We start from the raw sequence: 22755 nt of genomic DNA on the forward strand, positions 1-22755 counted from the left end.
AACCTTTTTTTTTTTTTTAATAGTTGACCCTTGAACAAGGCACCGACATCCCGCGGTGTCGAAAATCCTCGTATAACTACTATTTGAAATTAAGCTTGTAAGTCTGATCCTGATGGCTTTCCCTGCATCCTTGCCAAACTCTGGAAACTACTCATCCTTCCATTCCGAACTCCCAACCAGGCAAGGTTTTTCTCTCCAGTTCGCAACTCTGGAAGACTAAGTAAACAAAAAGTTATTTAGTTGATGGGATTGACAGCGGGAAGGGCATACCTTGGGACACCGGCGGAAAAAAAGAGCCAGCCGGGTAGCCACGACAGCCACTTTGGGGCAGAAATATCCCTCCCCCGAATCTCCGCCTTCTCCTGACGAAAACAGACGGGAGGCGGGGTGAGTATCGCGAATACGAACGGCCATGTTTTCCAGCTCTTCTAGTTTCTCGCCGGACCTTAAAGACTGACGCACAAATCTGGAAGGTACCATTCTCCGATTCAATCACTCCAAATTTGAGATAGTCTTGGAAATATCTACGGAAAGTTAAGTTCCTAGGGAATATTTAAATTTATATTCTATAATAATTGTAAGCTCGAGATATAAAAAGGCAGTTTAGAGCAACTTATTCCTTTTTCCGTTCAACGCGGGCCTCCACTACTTGGGCTCGCTCTTATGCCATTTCCGGGGATCGAGTTCTAGGATTCCGGAAAACGCGCTCGCGCGGCCAGAAGGTTCGTGCCGCGGCGGTTTCACCATGGGCCGTAGGAGAGGTCCAGGTGCTGGGTCCCTGGGCCGGGCCCTTATCCGCCATCAGACTCAGCGGAGCCGTAACCACCGTCACACCGACTCCTGGGTAAGATAGACCTTGTCATCTTTCTCAGCCTTTCTGTGTAGTTTTAAGAGTGTGACCGTGCGAAGCCTGGAGTCAGAGGGCACAGGGAAATTTTCCATAGGAAGTGACGAGTAAGTAGGGTTTTGAAGGATGAGTGTAAGTTTCTGCCACGCCGTTAAGCAGGTGCTTCTTCTAGGAGGAACAGAGGACAGAGAGGTAGAGGCTTGAAAGGAAGGCGAGTGTGATGATATGGCTGGAGTGAGTGAGATCTTGAAATGTCAGGATAATAGTCTGGTCCTTGCCTTACAAGCCATGGGAGCGTTTGGAAGTTTCTGAGCAGGAAAGACACAAAAATTACTTCTCTTTGTATTAATTTGGCCAAGGAATGGACTCTCCTATAGTGGCTGGTCGTTACTAGAAATAGATAATAACTCTTAATTCCTGCTTCATCCTTGCTGTTCCCTAGTGGTTTTGCCCAAAGATGAACAAGGCATCTCCAGATGGTGGAGGGCCGGCCGAATATTTCCTTGGACCCCTAAGGACGGTCATAGTTTTAGGATCCTTGAAAAATGGACAGAGTAGATTCACTTGTGCTTGTTATTTGAGCATTCATAACCCCAGGTATTGGAGACTAAATTCTCAGTGAGAATCTGTGCTAAGGTCAAAGATGCACCTGGTGCTAACTATCTGTGTGCCACTATCACACCATCTAATTTCCATCCATACAGTATGCAAAGTAAGCAACATTGAGGGCTCATCAATATTTATCAGGTCAGAGTTACTCTGGACATTGGATTACTGATCATTTTAGTTGATTTTGAAGCAGCTTGTTATTAACATATACTTTAGGAAGTGGTAGGATGATTAAATACAAATTCTAAAGAACTGGATTCTAATCCTTTCTCTGATTTTCTCTGATTCTGTAGCCTTGGGCAAACCACCTAACCTTTTAACCTTCATTGTTTTCATTTATTTGTACTTGTACTGAGCGTGTAGCTAGGATGGTGTTTATCAGACTCTGGTTTGTATCTGGTAAACAGTTAAGTAGGTTGCAACTGGCGGTTTTTTAAACCCAACAGAATAGAATTCAAAATACTGGAGTGTATTATATTGTAAGGTAACTTTGTTTCAGGACCCTTTTGTTTCCATTTCACTCTACTGAATGGTACACAATTGTATCATTGTGTGTATCACAGCATTTGGGTCACCGTCTAAAAGATATTTTAGTGTGGGTCTCCATCAAAACATTTTGACTAACTGTGGCTGCCAGGACCAGAGTCTGGGTTCAAATTCTACCTCTAACACTTACTAGCTGCAACTATAGGCAATTTATTTTCTCTGTTTAAGCCTGTTTCCTTATCAAGTAAAATAAAGACATTAAAATTTGCTTCAAATTATTTTGAATATTAAATGAAATAATGAATGGAAAGTGCCTATCATGAAGTAAGAAAATGCTCATTTAAGTGTTAACTATTATTAATATTGACTCTGAAGGGGCTGATAGCATGCTCCAGACCACAGAATAGTTCCTTGGGATTTTAGAGTTTGTTTTGATGTCAAAAGCAGAAGAGAGTGGCTCTATTTTTACCCGGTTTTATTCATAGTTGCACACAAGTGAACTCAATGATGGCTATGATTGGGGTCGTCTTAATCTTCAGTCGGTGACTGAACAAAGCTCCCTTGATGACTTCCTTGCAACTGCAGAACTTGCAGGAACAGAGTTCGCAGCTGGTAAGTTGTTTATTGCTGAGTGCATCTGACACTAGTCATGTTTCTGTCTTTGCTGACTAGATAGATACAAATAAATCTATATGGGAGTGTTTTGTGGACCCTACTAGACTCATAAGTGAGCTGTCTTTAACCCAAAGGCAAATATCCCAGAAGCATTGTGGGGAGGTCCAGATGAGCTATATAGAATATGCCATAGTTTTAAAATTCAGCTCCAAAAAAACACTTCAAATTATATATCATCATATCAAATTCAAGAAACTCAATCTCTCATAGGAAAAAAACCAGTCAACATTATAGTGGACAATACCAGCATTTTCCAGAACGTTTTCTGATACCATTGTTAGAAACAAAGTTTTTGGCTTGCTGCTGCTACTTAGGCAATTTGAATTGTATTTTAAAGTATGTGTCAACACATTATAGTGAATTTTTCTATGTGTGTAATTTGTTTTAGTCACTCCTCTCCTTTGCTTTTTTTTGGGGGGAGAGGGGGGGTAATGTTTCTAAGCACTTAGAAAAGTACCTGTCACAGAGATAGCATTATAAACTATTATTTCTGTTGCTCTTTTATTATTGTAAGTATTGTTATGTTAATTAGTAAATTCATTTATTTGTTCAGAACGCTTTTATTGAGCCCCAGCTACTCTCAGGCATTGTACTGGCGACTGAGAGTCCAATGCTGAATAAGACAAATTTCGTTTCTTTAGAATTTTGTTTTAGGTGCAATGAAAGAAGTCTGTAGCAGACAATGGGGTCATAAAAGATGGAGTTAGTATTCATTTCTATCTGAAGGAAGACTAGTGTTGGTTAGGGAAAGCTTTATCCTGGGCTGAGTCTCAAAAGATGAGCAGGTGTTGAAATGATAGGTGAGATGATACAGGCAGGCAGAGGACTCAGACTGAAATGTGAGCAGCAGCCTACAATTGTTCAGAAAATAGTTAGAAGTTTGGCCTTGCTCGTCTTTAAAATCCACAGGGACAGGATGGGATGAGCAAACACTGGGGAGGTGGGTGAGGGCCAGATTCTGGAGAGAATAAGGGCTTTAAAGGAATCTTTGAGGGGTGTAAGCCAGTATAAAACATGATTTCATATTTTATTAAAGATCACTGGTGAATTTTGAGGAAGACCAATCAGGAGACTTGCTTTAGTCGAAGAAGAGAAGCACGCCAGAACTCAAATAGCAATAGTAGAAAAATGAGGAAAAGAACGGGAAGAGTAGAGACAGGGAGCTAGAGTAAATCAGACTTTGTGGAGGGGATGGAGTAAGTGAAGAAGAGCGAGGAGTGGTAGAACCATAATTGGAGTCATGAGAAAAAGGGAGTGGAAAGTAAGGAAGTAGAGTTAATGAGAGAGCATTGTTTTCTTTTGAGATATTTGCCTAGATATGGCAGGGAGAGGGAGAGGTGCGTGCTTTACTCGTGTGTATGTATGTGTATGTGTGCATGTGTGTGTAAGATGAGGGTTAATGTTAGCATGTGCATGGGTTATGGGGTGAGAGCCAATAGAGGGAGAAGTTGAAGACAGAACATTTGGTTTGGCAGTATCTGTTAAAAATTTAAAGTGCGTAGCCTGTGACCCAGCATTGCCACTTTTTAGTATCTATGCTAGAGCAGTGGTTCTCAAATTTTAGTGAATATCAGAATTCTCTGGAAAACTTGTTACACAGATTCCTGGGTTCCTTTTCTGGTGATTCAGTAGGTGTGGGATGAGCCTGAGAATTTGCATTTCGAACAAGTTCACAGATGATGCTGTATTTTATTTAACAGTGAACACTTGGAAACAACCTAAATGTTCAATAGGTGGCAGAATGGTGAAATAAACTAGTATAGACATGCTGTGAAATACTATTTGTAGTTAAAAAGAATATGGTAAATTTCTGGATACTAATATGAAGAATCTCCAAGATCTATTATCAAATGAAAAGACCAAGTTGCAGAACAGCGCATATAGTATAGTACCATTTGCATTAAAAAGATAATCTAACCCGAGTACTAGACATGTATAAATGTCTACTCATTATGTTGTACACCTGAAACTAATATTACAGTTTGAAGTAATATTATGGAAACTGTAATTGAAAAATAAATTATTCAAAAAAATCTGACCAATCCATGTATGTATGTATATATTAGAAAAAAAAAAAACTTGGAAAGCTACACATTTAATCAATAACCTCAAGGGAAGGAACTGGGATTGCAGGAGTGGGGAGAAGTTTGGGGGGGTTGGTCAGAAAATGTGTGCCTTACTGTGTGGTTCAGTTTTTTATAAGGAGAGTTTATGTATTGTGTAATTCTGTAATTAAAAATTAATTTTATAAAACATGAAAGAAAATAGAGATTAATGAGGAAATGGATCAAAGTTTGAGTCCCACAGGAGGTGGGAATAGAATGGGCTCAAAAACAAAGTTGGAGAGATTAGCTTTATACAAAAGAAGGCGCACGGCTTCCACTGAAGCTGAGAGAAGGAAGCCGAAGGTGAGAGCACACGTCGAGAAATGTGTACAAGATGAGAAGTTGAGAGGGTGCATATCTAATGGCTTCATTTTTTCTCTTATTAAGGTAGAAGGTCATCTTCTGAAAGGAAGTGGGCAGAGGAGGATTAGGGAGCTTGAGAGTATTTACAGGTTAGGGAATAGGAGAAATAAACCAAGAACATAGGAGAATGTTCTTCCTTCTATGGGAGTCCCAAGGACTTAGGTGGTGTTGGGTCCATACACTTACAGTGGCAGTGTGATATTGTGATATGATGAGAAATACACACACACACACACACACACACACACAGAGGGTGCCACAAAAATGTATACACATTTCAAGAAAGGAAAAAACTGTATTAAAATTGTAATACTCAGGGGCATTCGGATGGCTCAGGTGGTTAGAGCACCAGCTCTCAACAACAAGGTTTCCGGTTCAATTCCCGCGTGGGATGGTGGGCTGTGCCCCCTGCAACTAAAGGTTGAAAACGGCGACTGGAGTTAGAGCTGAGCTGCGCCGTCCACAACTAGATTGAAGGACAACGACTTGGAGCTGATGGGCCCTGGAGAAGCACACTGTTCCCCAATATTCCCCAATAAAATTTATTTTTTAAAAAAAAATTATAATACTCAATATATACCCATAACAAAAGATGAATACAAGTCATGTGTATACATTTTTTTGGAACCCCCCAGTATATACTCGTGTATGACCTTTGGAATCTCTGGAGTTATGAATGTCTTTTTGTATGCTAATGTGACAGTTGGTGACTGGGGACCCCTAGATAACTTCAGGATGAGGGTTGATCTCCATACAACCTGGACATAATTAGAGGGTTGGAACTTTCCGCCCACCTCCGGGGAGGGGAGAGGGACTGGAGATTTACTTAATTCCTGGTGGCCGGTGATTTGATCAGTCATGCCTACCTAATAAAATCCCCATTAACCTTTGGAAATCCATTAGAATTCCTTGTTCCGTACCTTCTCTCCCTTTTTCTTAATAATGTAGAGGTGATAGAAGTTTGTCTCAATTCTCTACGACGTGCAGATGTGCAAATAGCACTTGTCTGCTGGACACACAGGGTCCGGGATTCTTACCTGGAGACTCCAGGTTTCAGCGGTCTGCGAGCCCCTCGGATTGCATGCACAGTTGTGTACATAAGTGCATTTTGGATGGGATGATGGGCCACAGTTTTTAAGTAGGTTCTCATGAGTAACCTGACCTGACGAAAGAGTGCAAAATAACGAGAAATTCCATATGTTCACTGGGGACCCTCCACTTTTTTAAAGATGGCACAGATAGCACTCGTTTCTTATTTTTAGCAAATAAGAGGAAGGTATGATATTGTGACACCATTTTATATATTTATCCCCAGTTTTATAGCTTCATCCCCAGTTCCTGATACAAAAGCTTTTGAAATCCTTGTAATTTCTTGAGTAGTAGGGGCTAGAGGAGAATTTATGCTAATGAGGTAACTAGTGGTTCCCTAGGTAACTTCTGGGTGGGGGCTGGTTGCCACAGGAACGAACCCTGTGGTTAGAGGGTTGGAATTTTCAGGACCACCCCCTTATCTTCCCCCAGGTACTGGAGATTAAGTTAATCACCAATGGCCAGTGATTTAATCAATCATACCTTTGTGTCTGAAGTAGGCAGTCATGGTACTATGCCCTTAAACCTATGGAGTTTTTATAGTTAGTGTCAGAATAGAATTGAATTGTAGGGACACCCAGTTGGTACTTGGAGAACTGGAGAATTGGTGGTTGGTGTGGGAATAGCACGTTTGGTGTCAGAAGTGTTGGTGGTAGACACAGTTCAGAGACAGGCGGCTGCATTACTGTGTGATTTATTCGTAGCAGCACTCACAGCGTCTCTGCTGCCGTGAGAACAAGAAGGGATAGTGGGCTTTACGTAAGGTTGGACATTTGGGAGAGGGTACAGTAGAGTAAGGAATTTTGATGTTCAGTCAGACAGTGGTTGAATGTATGTACCATATGCTTTTAGCCAAAGAAGGAAAGAAGTGAAGCTACAAATTGGATGATAGACTGGGGGAAGAGAAAACAATCCAGGGGCTACAGACGTGTACAGTGGTTGGACATTGGATGGGAGATCACCACTGGAAGGAGGAATTACTGAGAAAGAATTATCAAACATGGAGCTCGGATGTTTGTTTTGACTGTTGGTTGAGGATGACATGTAAGAGAATGGTGGTTGGGTTGGCCGTGCTCTAGGTTACTAGACTGTGCAGACCAAGGTCATAGATGGTATTGGGGGGTCTGAATAGGGTTACGCACAGGCTGCAGTCTTTTCTGAAAGGTCAGTAGGAACATTGGTGAAGATGTCCTGTTATCCTTGAATAGGACCTTCCTTTGGCATTTTGGTAAGAAGCTTAGCTTGCTTTATAGGTTCTTACCTCAGTGGAGTCACCGGCCCAAGGAGACTAGGTGACTATGTGGTGAAATAAAAAAGGGTGGAGCCACTGGGGGAGGGGATGGGGATAGAGCCCTGTAGCGGAGGTCTCCGGTTCCTACGGGCATTTCTCATTGATATTATTCCTTTGAATTCTTACATGGCATTAATTGTGGGTGTTCATCATAAATAAATTATAGCAGTGTAGTAATTCACAAGTTATAGAAGTGAATCTCCTCCCTGAATCTTTGCTTTTCCACCCATTCCTATTGTCTTATTCCTTCCCACTCTTACTGCATTTAGCATATTGATTTTATAAAATTAGTACTTGAAAAAATGGTTGAACTTTTGAAAGCTTTAGTAAAGATGTTTTCTTTCATTCCTTCCTTTCTTTTTTTTTAATAGAAAACTTCTTTTGGAAATTATGATTTATCCAAGGCTAGAGGAATCTAAATCAAGAAAGCTTAAATTCTGTTTTAGGTGCTCATATTTTTAGTTTCCAAAATAATGACCAACATTCACTGTCTACATATATTGCCTCTTAAGTAACAGTACTTTTCTTTTCCATAAACAGAGAAGCTTAATATTAAGTTTGTGCTTCCTGAGGCCAGAACTGGACTGCCCTCTTTTGAGGAGAGCCAGAGAATTAAGAAGCTGCATGAAGAAAACAAACAGTTCTTGTGTATACCCAGGAGGTAAGTCAAACAAGAATGAAGCACATTACAAGGCATAACGAGGCCACTGAGTATAACATTTTAAATTTAGTATTCAGTTTTTTCCTGCTGTCTTTTCTCAGTTGCCATTATTACATCCAAATCCTCTGTTTTATTTTGGTAACTGATGTAGAATATTTTTTCCTCTGTGATTGTTTCAGACCAAAGTGGGACAAAAACACTAGCCCCGAACAACTCAAACAGGCAGAGAAAGATAACTTTCTAGAATGGAGACGTCAACTTGTCCGGTGAGTGTTAGACTATCTGAAGATGTGCCTTGAAATTCTGAGTCAGGCATGTTGGTGTGCTTGCATTGCTATTTGCATTTTGAAGGCTTGATTCTTCTAAAAAAGAAATGGTAGATTTCTTCTTTTAAGTGCAAATTGGTGTGTGTGTGCAAACAGCATTTGGGGGGCACACGTGAGTCCTTGCACAAAGATGGTGAGTTGGTAACCCCGTTCCATTCCTGGCCTTTCCTCCTTTTCAGACCCTTCTGCAGCCATTCGTCACCCTGGAATTGATCATTGCTTCCTAGCATTCTTCTAGGACGAGATGTCTGAGACAAATGTCGCTTTGATAGATGAACTTCCAGGGCTTAAATAGATTAAGTACAAAACTTGAATTTGATTTTCATATTGACTCAGGAGAAAGTATATAAAAATAATTTGACAGTTAATATTTGTGTGCTTATTTTTTAATGCAATGAGTTTTAGTGTGCGTATTTTACTTGAAATCTTCTGTTATAATATTGCAAAGGTATAAACTGCTCATTTTAAAGCCAGGCTAGAAGAGGAACAAAAGCTGATATTAACTCCATTTGAAAGAAATTTGGACTTTTGGCGCCAGCTTTGGAGGGTGATTGAGAGAAGGTAAATTACCATTTGGGGGCAGAAGGGGAGGGGTTATGATATCATTGTGGTGGCATTATATTAGATTTGGATGTTAATATATGTTTATAGGCCCAGGGATGGGGAAGGAGGGCAGGGCAGGATTAAGCTATGCAAAGGGCTGTTGAGAATTATTATAAAAACAAAGTGTGACACTATATTTCTCTTAAAACATAAATATTTTGTTATTAGATGAACACATTGATAAAGCTTGTAAGAATAATGAATGTGTACTGTAAGATGAGTTCTAAAGCTCCTGTAATTATTTCAGCTAATGTAGATTGAATTCCTACTGGTAATATGGAAAACATGGGTGTGAAAAGGGGTAAATATCTGCCTGCAAAGAGTAAATACGTTATGGGGAAGAGGCCAAACAAAGTGCCAGGCAGCAAGCACACAGATAAATGAAATGCAGTCTTTGTACTCAGGTGACGCAATACCTAGTAAAATACAAAGCAGAGTGTGATTCCTACTATGTTACAGGTAGGAAGGCATTGGGCCAAGTCATAGAGGAAGGAGCACTTGATAAGAATTGGGGAAATCAAGGTGCGATTTGTTTTAATTGAGATTTGAAAAGAAGAGAAGGATTTTGATAAATTGAGAATGGGAGATTTTCAGTCTTTTTTCGTGTCCTAATTGTTAGAAACTGATGAATCAGCTTTCTTCAATCTCACCTCCTTGGTATAGTTAAAAGGTTTTTGCTTGCCTCAGAGTGTTTGAGGAAACACATTGGCACTTAACAAAGCCTCCAGAAATGAACCTTATATTTTAAATGATGCTTTTTGTAACAAGGAACCTTCAGGGTATATTTTTTTTTTATTTTAAATCCATAAAGTATACCCAGTAAGAACATTAGGAAACAGGATGCTTTGGTTCTTGGGAAACAATATTAGCACATTTAGCATTGTTATGAAGAAAACAGGACTTGGATTAAACTTGTAAATGGGTAGGGAGTAATTACCTGGCTGAGTGAACAGGTGAGCAGACCCAAGAGCCCCCTTCAGGTTGATTTCAGTCCCATACTTCACCCTTGCCTTGAGAGCTAGATCTGATGCTTCTAATCCTAAGCTTTCTCGGGACTCGTGGGCATAAACTTCTTACTGGTTTGCTTCTTATTGGTTTGACATTTTAGTTGCTGTTGTATCTATCTCTTTGTCCTAATGAGTTCCAGCCTTTACTTGTATTTTTGTAGGTTTCAAGAGAGACCAGAAATAACCATATATGTTCTACCATGTTTAACAGGAAGGCTCTTTATGCCCCTAAATAGCGGTTGGTTTCCCCAGAGTGAGCCTATACTTGTTGAAATTTCTAGCTTCAATTGGATTATAGTATTACTTGCTCTGTTATTTTTATTTGGTATTTCTCTTTGTAAGAGAGAACAGGTTTCTAACTCAAGGAATATAGTTTATGTTACATGGAAGTGGATCTGAGTTACATAGAAATATTATCAATAAAGTGACTACTGCCGTGTCTTTTAACAGGCAATATTTATTAGTGTGTTCTGTACAGCAAAGGTCTCCTTTTTGGCACCAGGCAGCTAAGCCATCTGCCTCTTCCATTTCAAGAGTAGTTATCAGAAAAGATTTGATGTGTAACATGTCACTGGAACCCAGGAAGCCTCTGCAGCACTGAGGGCGGAACGCTATTCGAGTAAGATAAGGCACTGCCATTGTGTTGAGTCACCCTTCCTGGTACACAGTTGGCACTTTGCTCTGCATCCTCATTCAGCACACAGAACAAACTGTCTTCAGTTTGTCTTCTTACTGATTTATGTTTAAGCTGATTATTCTTTCTGCATGTCTAGTAGGTAGATACAATGTTTGCAGACCTTGTAATTTAGTTCATTAGGCTTTGTCTATCTTTTGCAACCATTCCTGCATTTACTGTTAAATCCTCACAGTTTAAAAGCAGTAGCTATTCCCTTAAAGAAGAAAATATTAGGACCTGCTTAATTTGAGAATTCAAAAACAATTCATCGTAAGTTAGCAAGTCTGTGACTTCCGTTGAATCACACGATTATGCTGCAATTTTGGCTCTTCTGAAGGAAATAACACTTTGTCAAAAGCCCTCTCCTAAATGGTAACTGATTTAACACATTCCCTTGGTGTTCAACATAGTTGCTTAAGAGTTACCTCAGAAAAGGATTTGGGGGAGACTACTGTAAGGTGGTAGTACGTCTGCAACGTATCCCCTTGCAGTGGCAGTCACAGCTGGCCCTTAAAGAAAGCCTCTTTCCCCCATGCACAGAGGCTGACAGAAGGGAGGGTCCTCCCAGAGAAGTGAAATATGTGTGCTCGCAGTGCTGGGCTGCTGTTGTCCCCACCACATTTTCGAGGGATTTGAGGGGCTTGCTATCAGTTGCAGAAAAGTTTTCTTATTGCTACATCTGCTTATAAGTTGGACCCATTGTCCTTCCTTCAGAGTGGCAACTTAAATTGATGTTTTGCTGTTTCATATTTTTGCCATTTAAACATATTCAGAAACAGATGAATTATTATTTGCCAGATATATGCTTTCTCTTGTCAGCTCTGGATTTAAATAAGATACAGGCTTTGATGGGGGCAGCTGTCAGCAGGTGATATATTAGTTTTTTGACACCTTAACCATGTAGATTAGGTACTGAATATACAGCAGACCTCACCTTGGATTGAAGTATTTGGAATGCTCTTTTATCTTTCCTAGAGAGTTTACTAGAAGATACAGTTAAAGTTTTAGCAGTGAAACATCATCAGAGCCGCTCTACGCCATATGAAGAGCAGGAGAATGTTTTGATTGAGAGCATGGCCCCTGGTCCAGACTGCCTCAGTTCATTCTGGCTCCATCGCGTAGTAGCTGCTGACCTTGGACAAGTTACTTAACTGTTCTGAGTTTCAGTTTCCTCATATATAAACGGGATAATTGTACCTTAAAAAGTTAAATATGTCAAATGCTTAATGTATAAAAAGTGTTTGCTACTATTATATGGTCAGTGTTTACATTCACTTCACAGTGATCAGAATATCACATTTGTTTTGCAGCGATATCGTGGTGCAAATAGTAGATGCTCGAAACCCGCTCCTGTTTAGATGTGAGGATTTGGTAAGTACAGTGTGACAAGATGCAAACTGCAAGTCCTTAGCACGGCAGTGGGAGGACAGCGTCACTGTGGGCAGACACCTTCGTTATGATCCCCTGGGGTGGTTTACAAATAAACTAAGTTGGTAAACCACAGGGGGTAATAATTAAGGTATAAGGATCCCAGGAAATAATGTAATACAGGCTTTGAATTAATAAAACACTGTACACACATGAAGTGTTCCTACTGAGGACCATCGCAGTAATAATACAGATTATTTTTGAATCCGCTGGTGAATAACAAAACTCTTAATGGTGAAACTCTTAAGAAGTCAGCTTTTCTACTTCTGGTGTGTTTCCTAATGAAGAGCCAAACCTGGGAATTAATGTCAGTTACTGAGTTTTGACTTCCTTTTCTACGAAAACAATTTTTAGATGAAAAGCCGAGAGGGCTGTTGGCAGTCATCACTTGGCTGAAAACTCGTCCCTGCTGGCTCACAAATCTACTAGTTATGCGCTTCTTTAGCTTAGTTTAAAAGAAACAATTCACTAGTATTTTAGAGAGGAACTACATTGTTTAAAGAAAAAAGAACCTGTTACACATAAACAGGGCAGGAAAGCTTTTCTTTGTAACCCTTCCAGTTTCTTACGTAAGTAGTATTACGTTACCTTAAGTAGTATTTCTTACGTTAAGTAGTATTATGTGACCTAACTACTTTTCAGAGCTTACCGAGAGGATCAGTAGAATGTACCATAATTTAAGATCTTTAAATTAGGAATGATTTGAAAATGGGGGTAGTAAAAACTTTTAGTCATAGCTGGTGGTCTTCAATATAATTAGCCTAATTTTCACCTGTTTGAAGAGGCCTTCCAAAATATCTTTGTCTTGCCTAGGAATGTTATGTGAAAGAAATAGATGACGAAAAGGAAAGCATTATTCTGATAAATAAGGCAGACTTGTTGACTGCTGAGCAGCGGAGTGCCTGGGCCACATACTTCGAAAAAGAAAATGTGAAGGTGGTTTTCTGGTCAGCTTTGGCCGAAGCCATTCCATTGATTAGCGACTCCAAGGTAACCTTTCAGGTGGGGTTTCAGGACAGAGGATTTCGGTTTCTAATTAGTGTGCTTTGCTTCTTACTGGAGATGTATGGGAATTCAATTCGGGGATGTTGTTTGTTTCTTTATTTTTCCTCAGTGCTGTGACAGTAGGATGACCTGTAGAAAAGTGAGTCACAAGGTTACTTTCCCTGGTTGTCGGATACTTTGCTATCCCCTCCACTCTGTGTTACACACAGAGTGTGTATATAATTTTTATAAATTAGCTATAATTTTTAATGTTTTAAAATGTTAGGCAGGAAGTTGTATAGCAAATTTTATAATGACCTTGTCATTGCTTTTCAGAGAAGTCAGAACAAAAAGAAACCAAATACAACTGAGAGATGCAGTAACTTCCAGGAATGATTAGAATCTTTTTTTGACTTAGTTTTGAAAACAAAGAAATGAAGTAATCCTAAATTAAGACCTACCATGTTATTTTCTATATCTTTTAACCCAAATTTCACAGAAACAGTTTGGGGTTTATTTTCTAAAAAAAAAAAGTTAATTACTAACTGTAAAAAGAAATTAGTAATAGAGTCTTGGAGCTGGGAGAGGCTTAAAGAATGTCTTTTTTCCTAACCTCCCCCTTTCCTTTCTTCTCTATCAACCGTCTGTATTGACTAGTATGTTGAGCTGCATGCTTTGAATACAACACCTGCTCTTCGCTGAGCTCACAGGTTCATGAGCTCTTGATTCAGCCAAGTAATTCTTTCCTCCACCTCCCTGGCAAACAGTCCTGTAATCTCTGATAACTTTAAATGACAGATGAGGCAGCTCATTCTTTTTATCTGTAAACTTAGAAATTTCTTCAGTGAAGCTAAGTCATTCCCTAACCTTTGATCTAAGGACGTTCCCTTTGTTTCCCGAGTTCTCTCTCCTACAGACTGTAGATTTGCCTGCTTTCCTGTTCCTCACAGACATCATGCAGGGCACTCATTGTCCTGAGTGCCTGTCGGTCTGTGTCAGGATCGCATTCCAAATTGGTGGCACCTAATCGAATACCTTTTTCCAGGTGTGGTTTGCCCAGGGCATATACAGAGGGACTGTTATTTTTTGTGATCAGGATATTTCCAGTAATTCACCCCCTTTCTGAGGAGCTGTATTGTGCTCGTGGCTCATTGAACCTGTGAACAACCAAATCATTCAGATATTTTAATGAGAAGACATATTAATCAGATCTCGTCCCATCTTTAAATTTGGAAAAAGTTTTTCATTTTGTTTTTGCCTCAACTTAGGACATTACTCTTCCTTTTAAATATTACATTAGTGATTTGGGGCCAAGGTAGAGTTCATTTTGGATGTGCAATTGCTTTTCTCTCTTTCTAACTTTGAATCATCTGCATATTTTGTGTGTTTGCCCATCTATATATGTTCTTTTCAGTCATTGATAACATTGTTGAATCGATTAGGACCAAGGACAGAGCTCTATAACCTTCTGTGGACTTACTAAGCACTCAGTACCAAGTATTGTAATGTGATGAATACAGGTGTGTTTGCAAGGATGCAGCAGTAACAACTATTCTGTTATTGGTGTTAATAACAACTGACCCATAGATAATGTATTCTCTGCCAGGTACCACTATTCTAAGCATTTCATATATTTTATTCATTTAATGTTCTCAACAATAAGTGTAAGTGCTTATTATCCTCAGGCTTCATAGTTTGTCCTCTTAACCATCATTTCTGTTGTTTCACATCTTTCCTGAAAGTCCATGTCTTGCTGAAGCTTTTAAATATTTATCACGGTGTCGCTTAGCCCTGATGCACCAATGCAATAACCCTACCAAAAAGAGAAGAGGGGTTAGTTTCTACATCTGTGGGATTCCCCGAACTGTTGACCAAGTAGTAGATTCCAAAGGGAAGTAGAATTTGCTGGCATGATCTACTCTCAGGGTACCCTGTCGCCTCCTGTTGCTAACTGTCTTCCTTTCAGGGCTTGGCAGCTAACTTGTGGAATTATTTACATATCAGATTCTGGGCTGCAGTGTGTGGTTTATGGAAGATAATCTTCCTTCGTTTCTAAAAGTTAGGCCCCATTTATTCCTCCTAGGTCTTCTGAAATCTCTGTTTTGCAGGATTTCCCAAGATAAAATACCAGCTACCGTTGTGATGTCATATCTGTAATCACATCTGTCATTTGAGTATCAAACATGAACTTATTAAAAATAGTTTGATATTAACTGTTTTGTGACTCACCTGTGTGGAATTTGGTTCTTCCTCTATAGTTGTTTAACTCCTTATTTTAAAAAATAGGACATTATTTTGAGTTGTACCTTGTTTTCAGTTGTACCTCTTGGTCATCTGTTAAATTGCACTGTGCTCCCCAAAAGATTGACTTTTTCTTTCTTTTCATTTTTAATGTAACTACCACAAATCCCTTTTGTTGTCTTTACCATTTTTCCTGAACCTAAACTGCTTCTAGCTTTAGTATTCCTTATACACATTCATGTTCAGTTTATATTCTTGTTTTCTGCCTCTTTTATATTTTAAAATGATTAAGAAGAGCATAGAGTGACATCTTTACATTCATTGCTCATTTATCATAGAAAGTCCTTCCAATTCCATGTTTCTTTTTGAATTGTCAGCATTATCTGGAATTACACCTATTTTCCTGACATCTCTCTCCTTACATTGAAGATACCTGTTAAACTGAGTCCCTTATGTCCCCTTTTGTGATGGTGACTCATTCTAACACTGGATCCAAACCAGTTCACCCTTACTTGGTACAAATTAGTGACACTGTAAATTGCCTTACTTCTGCTTTGTTATCAGTAGAACTGCAGAAGAATTAACTCCCATGAATACTATTATACATGATATTATCTTTCTCTCTACAAAGAAACTCTTTAATTAGTGAATAATTTCCACATACTGGAGTTGAGTTTTGTGGCTCCTGCATTTACATACAGGGAGCTATTTCCACAGTACTTTGATTTATTAAAAGCAATTATAAAAGAATAGCAGTTTCCTTAAACACGCAAACCACTGTCTTTTAAAAATGCGAATGTAAAATGAAACTCAGATTACAAATTATGCCCTTCTTGCTTTGTACAGAGAATGTTTTATTTTAATGAGAAGTGCTTTGTTCTATAGCCTGTTGCAAAATAATGTACGGCCAAAGAAGTCAGCTTGACATGGGCTTTCCTAAACCCTTGCTTTGTTTAAAGATTGATCGATTACAAAAGTAATGCATTTTATTTGTACAAAGTTGAAATAATGCAGAAGTGTATAAAGTAAAGGGCCCCCACTCCTCCCCTCTCCTGAGGGCACCGCTGTTGATAGTTCGGTTGTGTCTTTGCATTGAAAGGTGTACAGTGTCTCCTCCATGACTTTATATAACCAATCTGAGTATTTTCACTAGAGCGAAAAGGCAGTTGTTACACACTTGAACTTCTGTGGTTTTATTACTTCCTCAGGAACAAGCACACAGAGATGCTGAAGAAGCTGACACAGCTGCCTTTGAAAACGACAGTAGCAGTGAGACTGACGTTCCCCACAGTGACGCTGAACATCTAGACCGGGATCCTGTCTCCCTCGGTGAAGCGGTCACTAGTGATGAAGGTGACAGTGAGTATGAGGACTGTCAGGAGGAGGAGGAAGAAGACTGGCAGACGTGTTCAGAAGAGGACAGCAACCCTGCTGAAGAGGCCAGGGGCCAGGCCTGCAAGGAAAGCTGTGCCGTGGATTCTGAGGCTGACAGCAGGAAAACCCTGCAGAAGAGGCAGACACACAATTTTAGTCACCTGGTATCAAAGCAGGAATTACTAGAGATCTTGAAGCAGCTGCACCCTGGGAAGAAGGTGAAAGATCAGCACCTTACTGTCGGACTGGTAAGAAGAAATATGTCATAAAATTGTTACCACATGAGGGTCTTTATTCCCCACCCTTTGGTAGCTGCACTGGAACCCCAGGGACGTCAGGTTTCTGGCATCACAGGGAGCATTAATTCCTCTCGTGCTGCCCACTGGCATTGTGGGAGTAGGCAGTGTGGGACAGGCAAAGCCCAGCTAGAAGAGTGAACTTTCTCAAGGCTGATATTGGTTACACCCCTGTTCCTATGATCTTCTCGTCTCCTTCCAGTTCAGCCCTGCCTGTCATGCAACTTCCTAGGTTGTCTTTAGACTCCTAGTCCAGTGTTCTTCCCTTTACGTAAAGTAGGCTTTTTAGGTAAGAGAGGCATTTGGCATCTTGTGATCCTTGCCGACTTAACACTCTGAGTGTTCCAGAAGTGTATCAGGGAGAACCCCAACATCTTCGGGCCGGGTAAGATATGACAAATGCTTGAGTTGCATAAACACTACAAATAAGGGAAGGAGATCATGTCCCTAACTACAGATACCTGACTCCAAGGTGGCTGTGAAAAGTGCCCAGACCCCAAGGGATGCAGCATGATTCGAGGTGCCACATCGTTAGCTAAGGAAACGTAAAATATTAGAGAAGGTGTTTATTTTAAAGATCTTCCATCCAGGAGAATAAAACAGCGAGGAAAGCAAAGCATGGCAGGTTTAAAGTCTTCCAGCTCGTAAATTACATGCCAAGGATAGCTGATCACAATTATTTTTGTCCTCCCTCCGCTGCCTCCAAAAAAGGAAAGCTTACTTAAGACATTTTATTTCAATGTACTGGTTAAGAAAGTTGTGTCTGAAGCGAGGCAGAGCTAGGTGTCATTCCTAGTTCTGCAATGGGCTCCAGTGGGACTAACTTATTTGCTATGAACCTTGGAAAAGTGACTTAATTCCTCAGCTTTTATTTTTTTTTTTCAAGATTTTATTGGGGAAGGGGAACAGGACTTTATTGGGGAACAGTGTGTACTTCCAGGCCTTTTTCCCAAGTCAAGTTGTTGTCCTTTCAATCTTAGTTGTGGAGGGCGCAGCTCAGCTCCACGTCTAGTTGCCGTTGCTAGTTGCAGGGGGCGCTGCCCACCATCCCTTGCGGGAGTCGAGGAATTGAACTGGCAACCTTGTGGTTGAGAGCCCGCGCTCCAACCAACTGAGCCATCCAGGAGCTCAGCTCAAGGTGCTGTGTTCAATTTTAGTTGCAGGGGGCGGAGCCCACCATCCCTTGCGGGACTAGAGGAATCGAACTGGCAACCCTGTGGTTGAGAGCCCACTGGTCCATGTGGGAATCGAACCGGCAGCCTTTGGAGTTAGGAGCACAGAGCTCTAACCACCTGAGCCACTGGGCCGGCCTCCTCTCAGCTTTTAAGGCTTCATTTCTCTCTGTTATTGCTAAAAATTTATTATCCACATGCCCCAGAAAGCCCAACTTCCCTACACATTAATTTCTTTCTTACATTTATGTAAATGCTAAGCAGCCTCCCTCCCTTTCTGAGTTTCTTATTCTAGAAATCCTGAGCATAGGTTAGTTTCCTTATTCTACAGTCATTTACTAATCACCTGTCACATTGCCAGGCATCCTGCGGGGCCCTAGCAATGAATCAGTAGACAAGATAGACACAGTCCCACCCTCGTAGATCTTATAATTCCAAGTGTGATGAGAATTAGAGGGAAGTTCACTACCCTACAGGAGTATATAATGAGGGAACCTGATGGGAGCTTGCGGGGAAGATGACAGCAACAAAAGTCTCCAACAAATAACATTTAAACAGATAATAACATATCATGTTAATCATGCTATAAACAAAACATTAAGAGAATACTGAAATTAATAAGCAGTTACATGAAATCTTAAGGATTTTGACAAGTGACAATGAAGGGACATTCCAGAGAGACAAAATGTAAATGTTCAAGCAAAGCCCTGGGAATGGAAAAGTGTGTTTGTAGAATGGCAGGTGATGGAATGTGGCTGAAGTTTGATGAATGGTGAGAGGTAAGACTGGAATGCTGAATGTATGTCCATTATGAGTCTTGTAATAGAGGTGGAAAGTTGGGGATTTTATATTCAGTGCAATAGGTGTTTTATAATCTTCCAGTCACCTTGATAGAAGATTCTTGGAACCATGTAAGAGAGGAAATTAGATTTGGAGGCCTGGGGGAAAGCCTGAGAAAAAGCATGGAACAAGTATGGCATAATTTGAGCAAAAAGTTTGCTTGTCGTTTTATTTGAGAACTTTTTTTCTTTATACGATCCTGCTTGATCTGAGGCAACATGGCATTTCAGATTTCTTGGGGGAGAGGCAGAGGTTAAAAAATGGATGTTGTTTCACCCAGAACCCAAGAGTAGTTGAAGAATTTTAGTAGCTTGATAACACATATCAGTTCATTGTTCTTTTTAAAATTTTTTAGCCAGCAAGACAGAAACTTGCTAATGTTATTAAAAAGTAAGAGTAATTATATGTTGTGATGAGAATATCTATGATGCCCAGCTTTACCCACAGTGCGGAAGATGCAACAGAAGCGGGGAGAGGGCTGTAGATGGGGAAGCGGGGAGAGCTGGGAACCAGGTGGGGAGTTTGACCGCAGCATCTGCTCTTAGAGCGATACCTACAGAAATAAAATGTACTTAGCGTGACTGTTCATCCTGGAGATGAGTCTGAATAACTACGCCCACACTACAGGGTGGCAAAATGTCTGCCAACAAACAGCAGCTGTTTCACAATTTCTGAAGCAGCCAGACACTTACACTAATGTTGCCACTATTTATATAATCGGATCTTTGCTAGAAGTTCTGTTAGACTGTTGAGTGATTTCTGAGTCTCTTGTAGGTAGGCTACCCAAATGTTGGTAAGAGTTCAACAATCAACACCATCATGGGCAACAAGAAAGCGTCTGTGTCTACCACGCCCGGTCACACCAAGCATTTTCAGGTACTTATCTCTGCAGCCTCGGCCCCTGGATTTCCTTCTCAGCCAGTTCCTCACTTTGGGTATTTTTGAAGTTCTTGGCCACTCACGTGCTGCTCTCTCCCTTCCTATGCGCAGCATAAACCTCGTACTTGTCTTTCAGACTCTCTTTGTGGAGCCTGGCCTCTGCTTGTGTGACTGCCCAGGCCTGGTGATGCCATCCTTTGTCTCCACCAAGGCCGAGATGACTTGCAATGGAATCCTCCCAATTGACCAGATGAGAGATCACGTCCCGCCTATATCACTGATATCCTTTCTGCTTTGCGAGGATTCTGGTCATTATGGGTAGATTAAGGCTTCAGGTTTGTTTTAGACATTGCCTTGCATTGGATGTATCCAGGGTTGATACCTGAGAATGGAAAATTGAAGATGCTTACTAGTGTCTGCCCAAGTTTATCCAGTGTGATCACATCAGGACTTCAGAATGCGAAAATCGTGTCCTGATTGCAACGAGGTAGCCTCGTATAAATGGAGGAGCCCAGGCTGGGATCTCAGCCTGAGATACAAACCTGTTTGAATCCTGACACTGCCATTTGACTATTTGAGTGACCTTGGAAAACTTGCTTAACCTTTCAGCGACTTTCCTTTCCTATAAAATGAGGGTGACAATAGCTACCTCGCAGTCGACTGAGAACTTCATCATTCTGGCTAACATGTAATAAATGCTTGCTCTGTACTTTGCTAAACACTTACCAACTAATGTCTCATTTAATTCTCAAAACAACCCTTGAGGTGGATACAGCTGTTGTTCCCATTTCCTCAAACTTGAGGAAACTAAAGCACATAGAAGTTAAATAATTTGCCTGAGACCTCACAGCTAGTAAGTGCAGACGAGGAACTTCGCTGCCTCAGCAGCATCATGAAGTAACCTCAGTGAAGCTACCCGGATGTTACCTGGCATGAAAAACGTACTCAAAGATCGGTAAAGAACTGCAGGGTCTAAGGTGTAACCCTGCTTACAAAGGAACTCGTTAGTCTGTTCCTGTTTCAGGGCTCCTGGAAACCGACACGAGGCGCCATGAAGCTGGCACACGAATTTGCTGGTGTATAAGGAGGGTTAGATCCCAGGTCCTGCCGATTCTTGACACGGCCCTTACTGATCACGCATAAGGCCGCAGCTTTTTGTTTACCCCACATTGTTTTCTCTTCCTGTAAGGAATAATGAGTAAGAATCCATTTACTAGGACAAGTAAAATATGGTAAAACAGAATACAGTTGTTTAAAAGAACGCATTATATCTCCGGATAACAACCTGGATGAATCTCAGAACATTTATTGCAAACTAGGTTAGGTTGGTTTCTGTGGAGGATACAGGTGTGAATCACACATGGATCCTGCCCCTTCAGGATTCAGTCTGTCGGGGATATGGGGCGTGTACCTGAATAACTACTACAAGATAGAATGTTATAATGGCTTAAGGAAAAAATATGTGGGTAGTTAGACAAGGGAGGGAAAAATAACCTCTCCTTGCATGGTCGTAAGGATTAGAAACAGATTCTCTGTGCTTTGGGTCAGAATTAGGATCGTCTCACAAACTGATGTTTATTTAGGTTAAAATGTGTCATCTTTAAGGTGTATTTCAGAGGTAATATTTTAATAGTTATTTTAAAAAAATTCATTTAGAAGTGATCTTTGGTGCCTGAGGCTTTGTTTAAGAGAAAAGTCTTTTTAAATGAATGACTACTTCTCTTGGAGAGGTGAAAAGGTTTTTGCCATAGAAGTGTTGAAGTACCTTATTCTTACAAGCGTGCGTCAGATACCATGGGAAGGAGGGGGTCAGTTCACAGGAATGGATTCCTTGACAAGATTACATTTGCCAGAATATTCCTCGACATGTGTTGGAAGCTACCTATGGTATTGATATCATAAAGCCTAGAGAGGATGAAGATCCCAATAGGCCTCCAACATCAGAAGAACTGTTGACAGCTTATGGATGTGAGTTGTGATTTCTTTTAAAACACGAACAAAAAATAATACATTTAATGACAGAAATATTCCTCTGCAAAGATAACAAATTCAGAATTTTTCGTAAGAACCTGTCGTGTCGTGTTCCAGGGTTGATATTTTTGTTTTCTCTGTTGGCCTTGCCTGTAAAGTGGCCTTCAGGTAGCTGACTTGCTGGTGGTTTCAGGATCCAACAGTAAAGGAGGGAGAGCTGAGCGCTACCTGAGTGATATTTTACTTCAGTGTGTTAAGTGCTTTTTAGAGTTAGAGAAGGAGGTGCTTTATGTTCCTTGCCTGTTCCCCAGGTCTGCCCTTCCTAACCTTCTCGGAAATCAGTCCCTGGGGAGACACGGCTTCCCATGGTCTCCTGGTCTCAGGCCTTTTCCCTGTAGGAGGCCTAGAGGTGGGCAGTGGTAAAAGCACCCCCAGGGAGCTCAGGGCCTGGCACCAGCTGCCATAGGCGTCTAAAGAAAAAGCCCGTGAGACATTCACTGCTTTGATGGTACCCAAGTGTAGACGCAGGGGTTCTGATCCGATGCTGTGTTGGCTTTTTCAGAGTCTTCTCCCCAGGAGGGAAGAAAAGGGATGTTGGGAAGGAAATGAATATGCTTATCACAGCAGGATAAGAGAGTTACGAGGGGAGTATCAGAAGGGAAGGTCCTCAGTGATTTCGACAGAGCTTGGTTAGGGTAGGGACACAAACGTCCTCCTTCCCCTTCCATCAGTCCCTCGTAAGCCTTGCTTGACATTAAAAGGAGTCCACAGCTCTCCCACTTCCCATGTTTTACCCCAATTTTACATGGGAGTTATCTTAGCCTATCATTTC

The 22755-nt window shown here is 40.7% G+C and overlaps 1 protein-coding gene across 1 annotated transcript in view; it reads left to right on the plus strand.

The window, feature by feature from the left end:
* Window positions 1-681: 681 nt before the first annotated feature.
* Window positions 682-22755, plus strand: part of LSG1 (large 60S subunit nuclear export GTPase 1) — a 28595-nt gene continuing 6521 nt past the window's right edge. Inside the window, exons 1-11 of the mRNA XM_033131768.1 lie at window positions 682-844; window positions 2428-2554; window positions 8006-8126; window positions 8306-8392; window positions 8927-9013; window positions 12049-12109; window positions 12980-13156; window positions 16600-17013; window positions 19848-19949; window positions 20089-20232; window positions 21797-21920. Of these exons, the coding sequence (XP_032987659.1) occupies window positions 746-844; window positions 2428-2554; window positions 8006-8126; window positions 8306-8392; window positions 8927-9013; window positions 12049-12109; window positions 12980-13156; window positions 16600-17013; window positions 19848-19949; window positions 20089-20232; window positions 21797-21920 (1543 nt within the window). The 5' untranslated portion in view covers window positions 682-745. The remainder of the gene's footprint in view (window positions 845-2427; window positions 2555-8005; window positions 8127-8305; window positions 8393-8926; window positions 9014-12048; window positions 12110-12979; window positions 13157-16599; window positions 17014-19847; window positions 19950-20088; window positions 20233-21796; window positions 21921-22755) is intronic.

This window comes from Rhinolophus ferrumequinum, chromosome 2 (assembly GCF_004115265.2).
Source record: "Rhinolophus ferrumequinum isolate MPI-CBG mRhiFer1 chromosome 2, mRhiFer1_v1.p, whole genome shotgun sequence".
Taxonomy (NCBI): Eukaryota; Metazoa; Chordata; class Mammalia; order Chiroptera; family Rhinolophidae; genus Rhinolophus; species Rhinolophus ferrumequinum.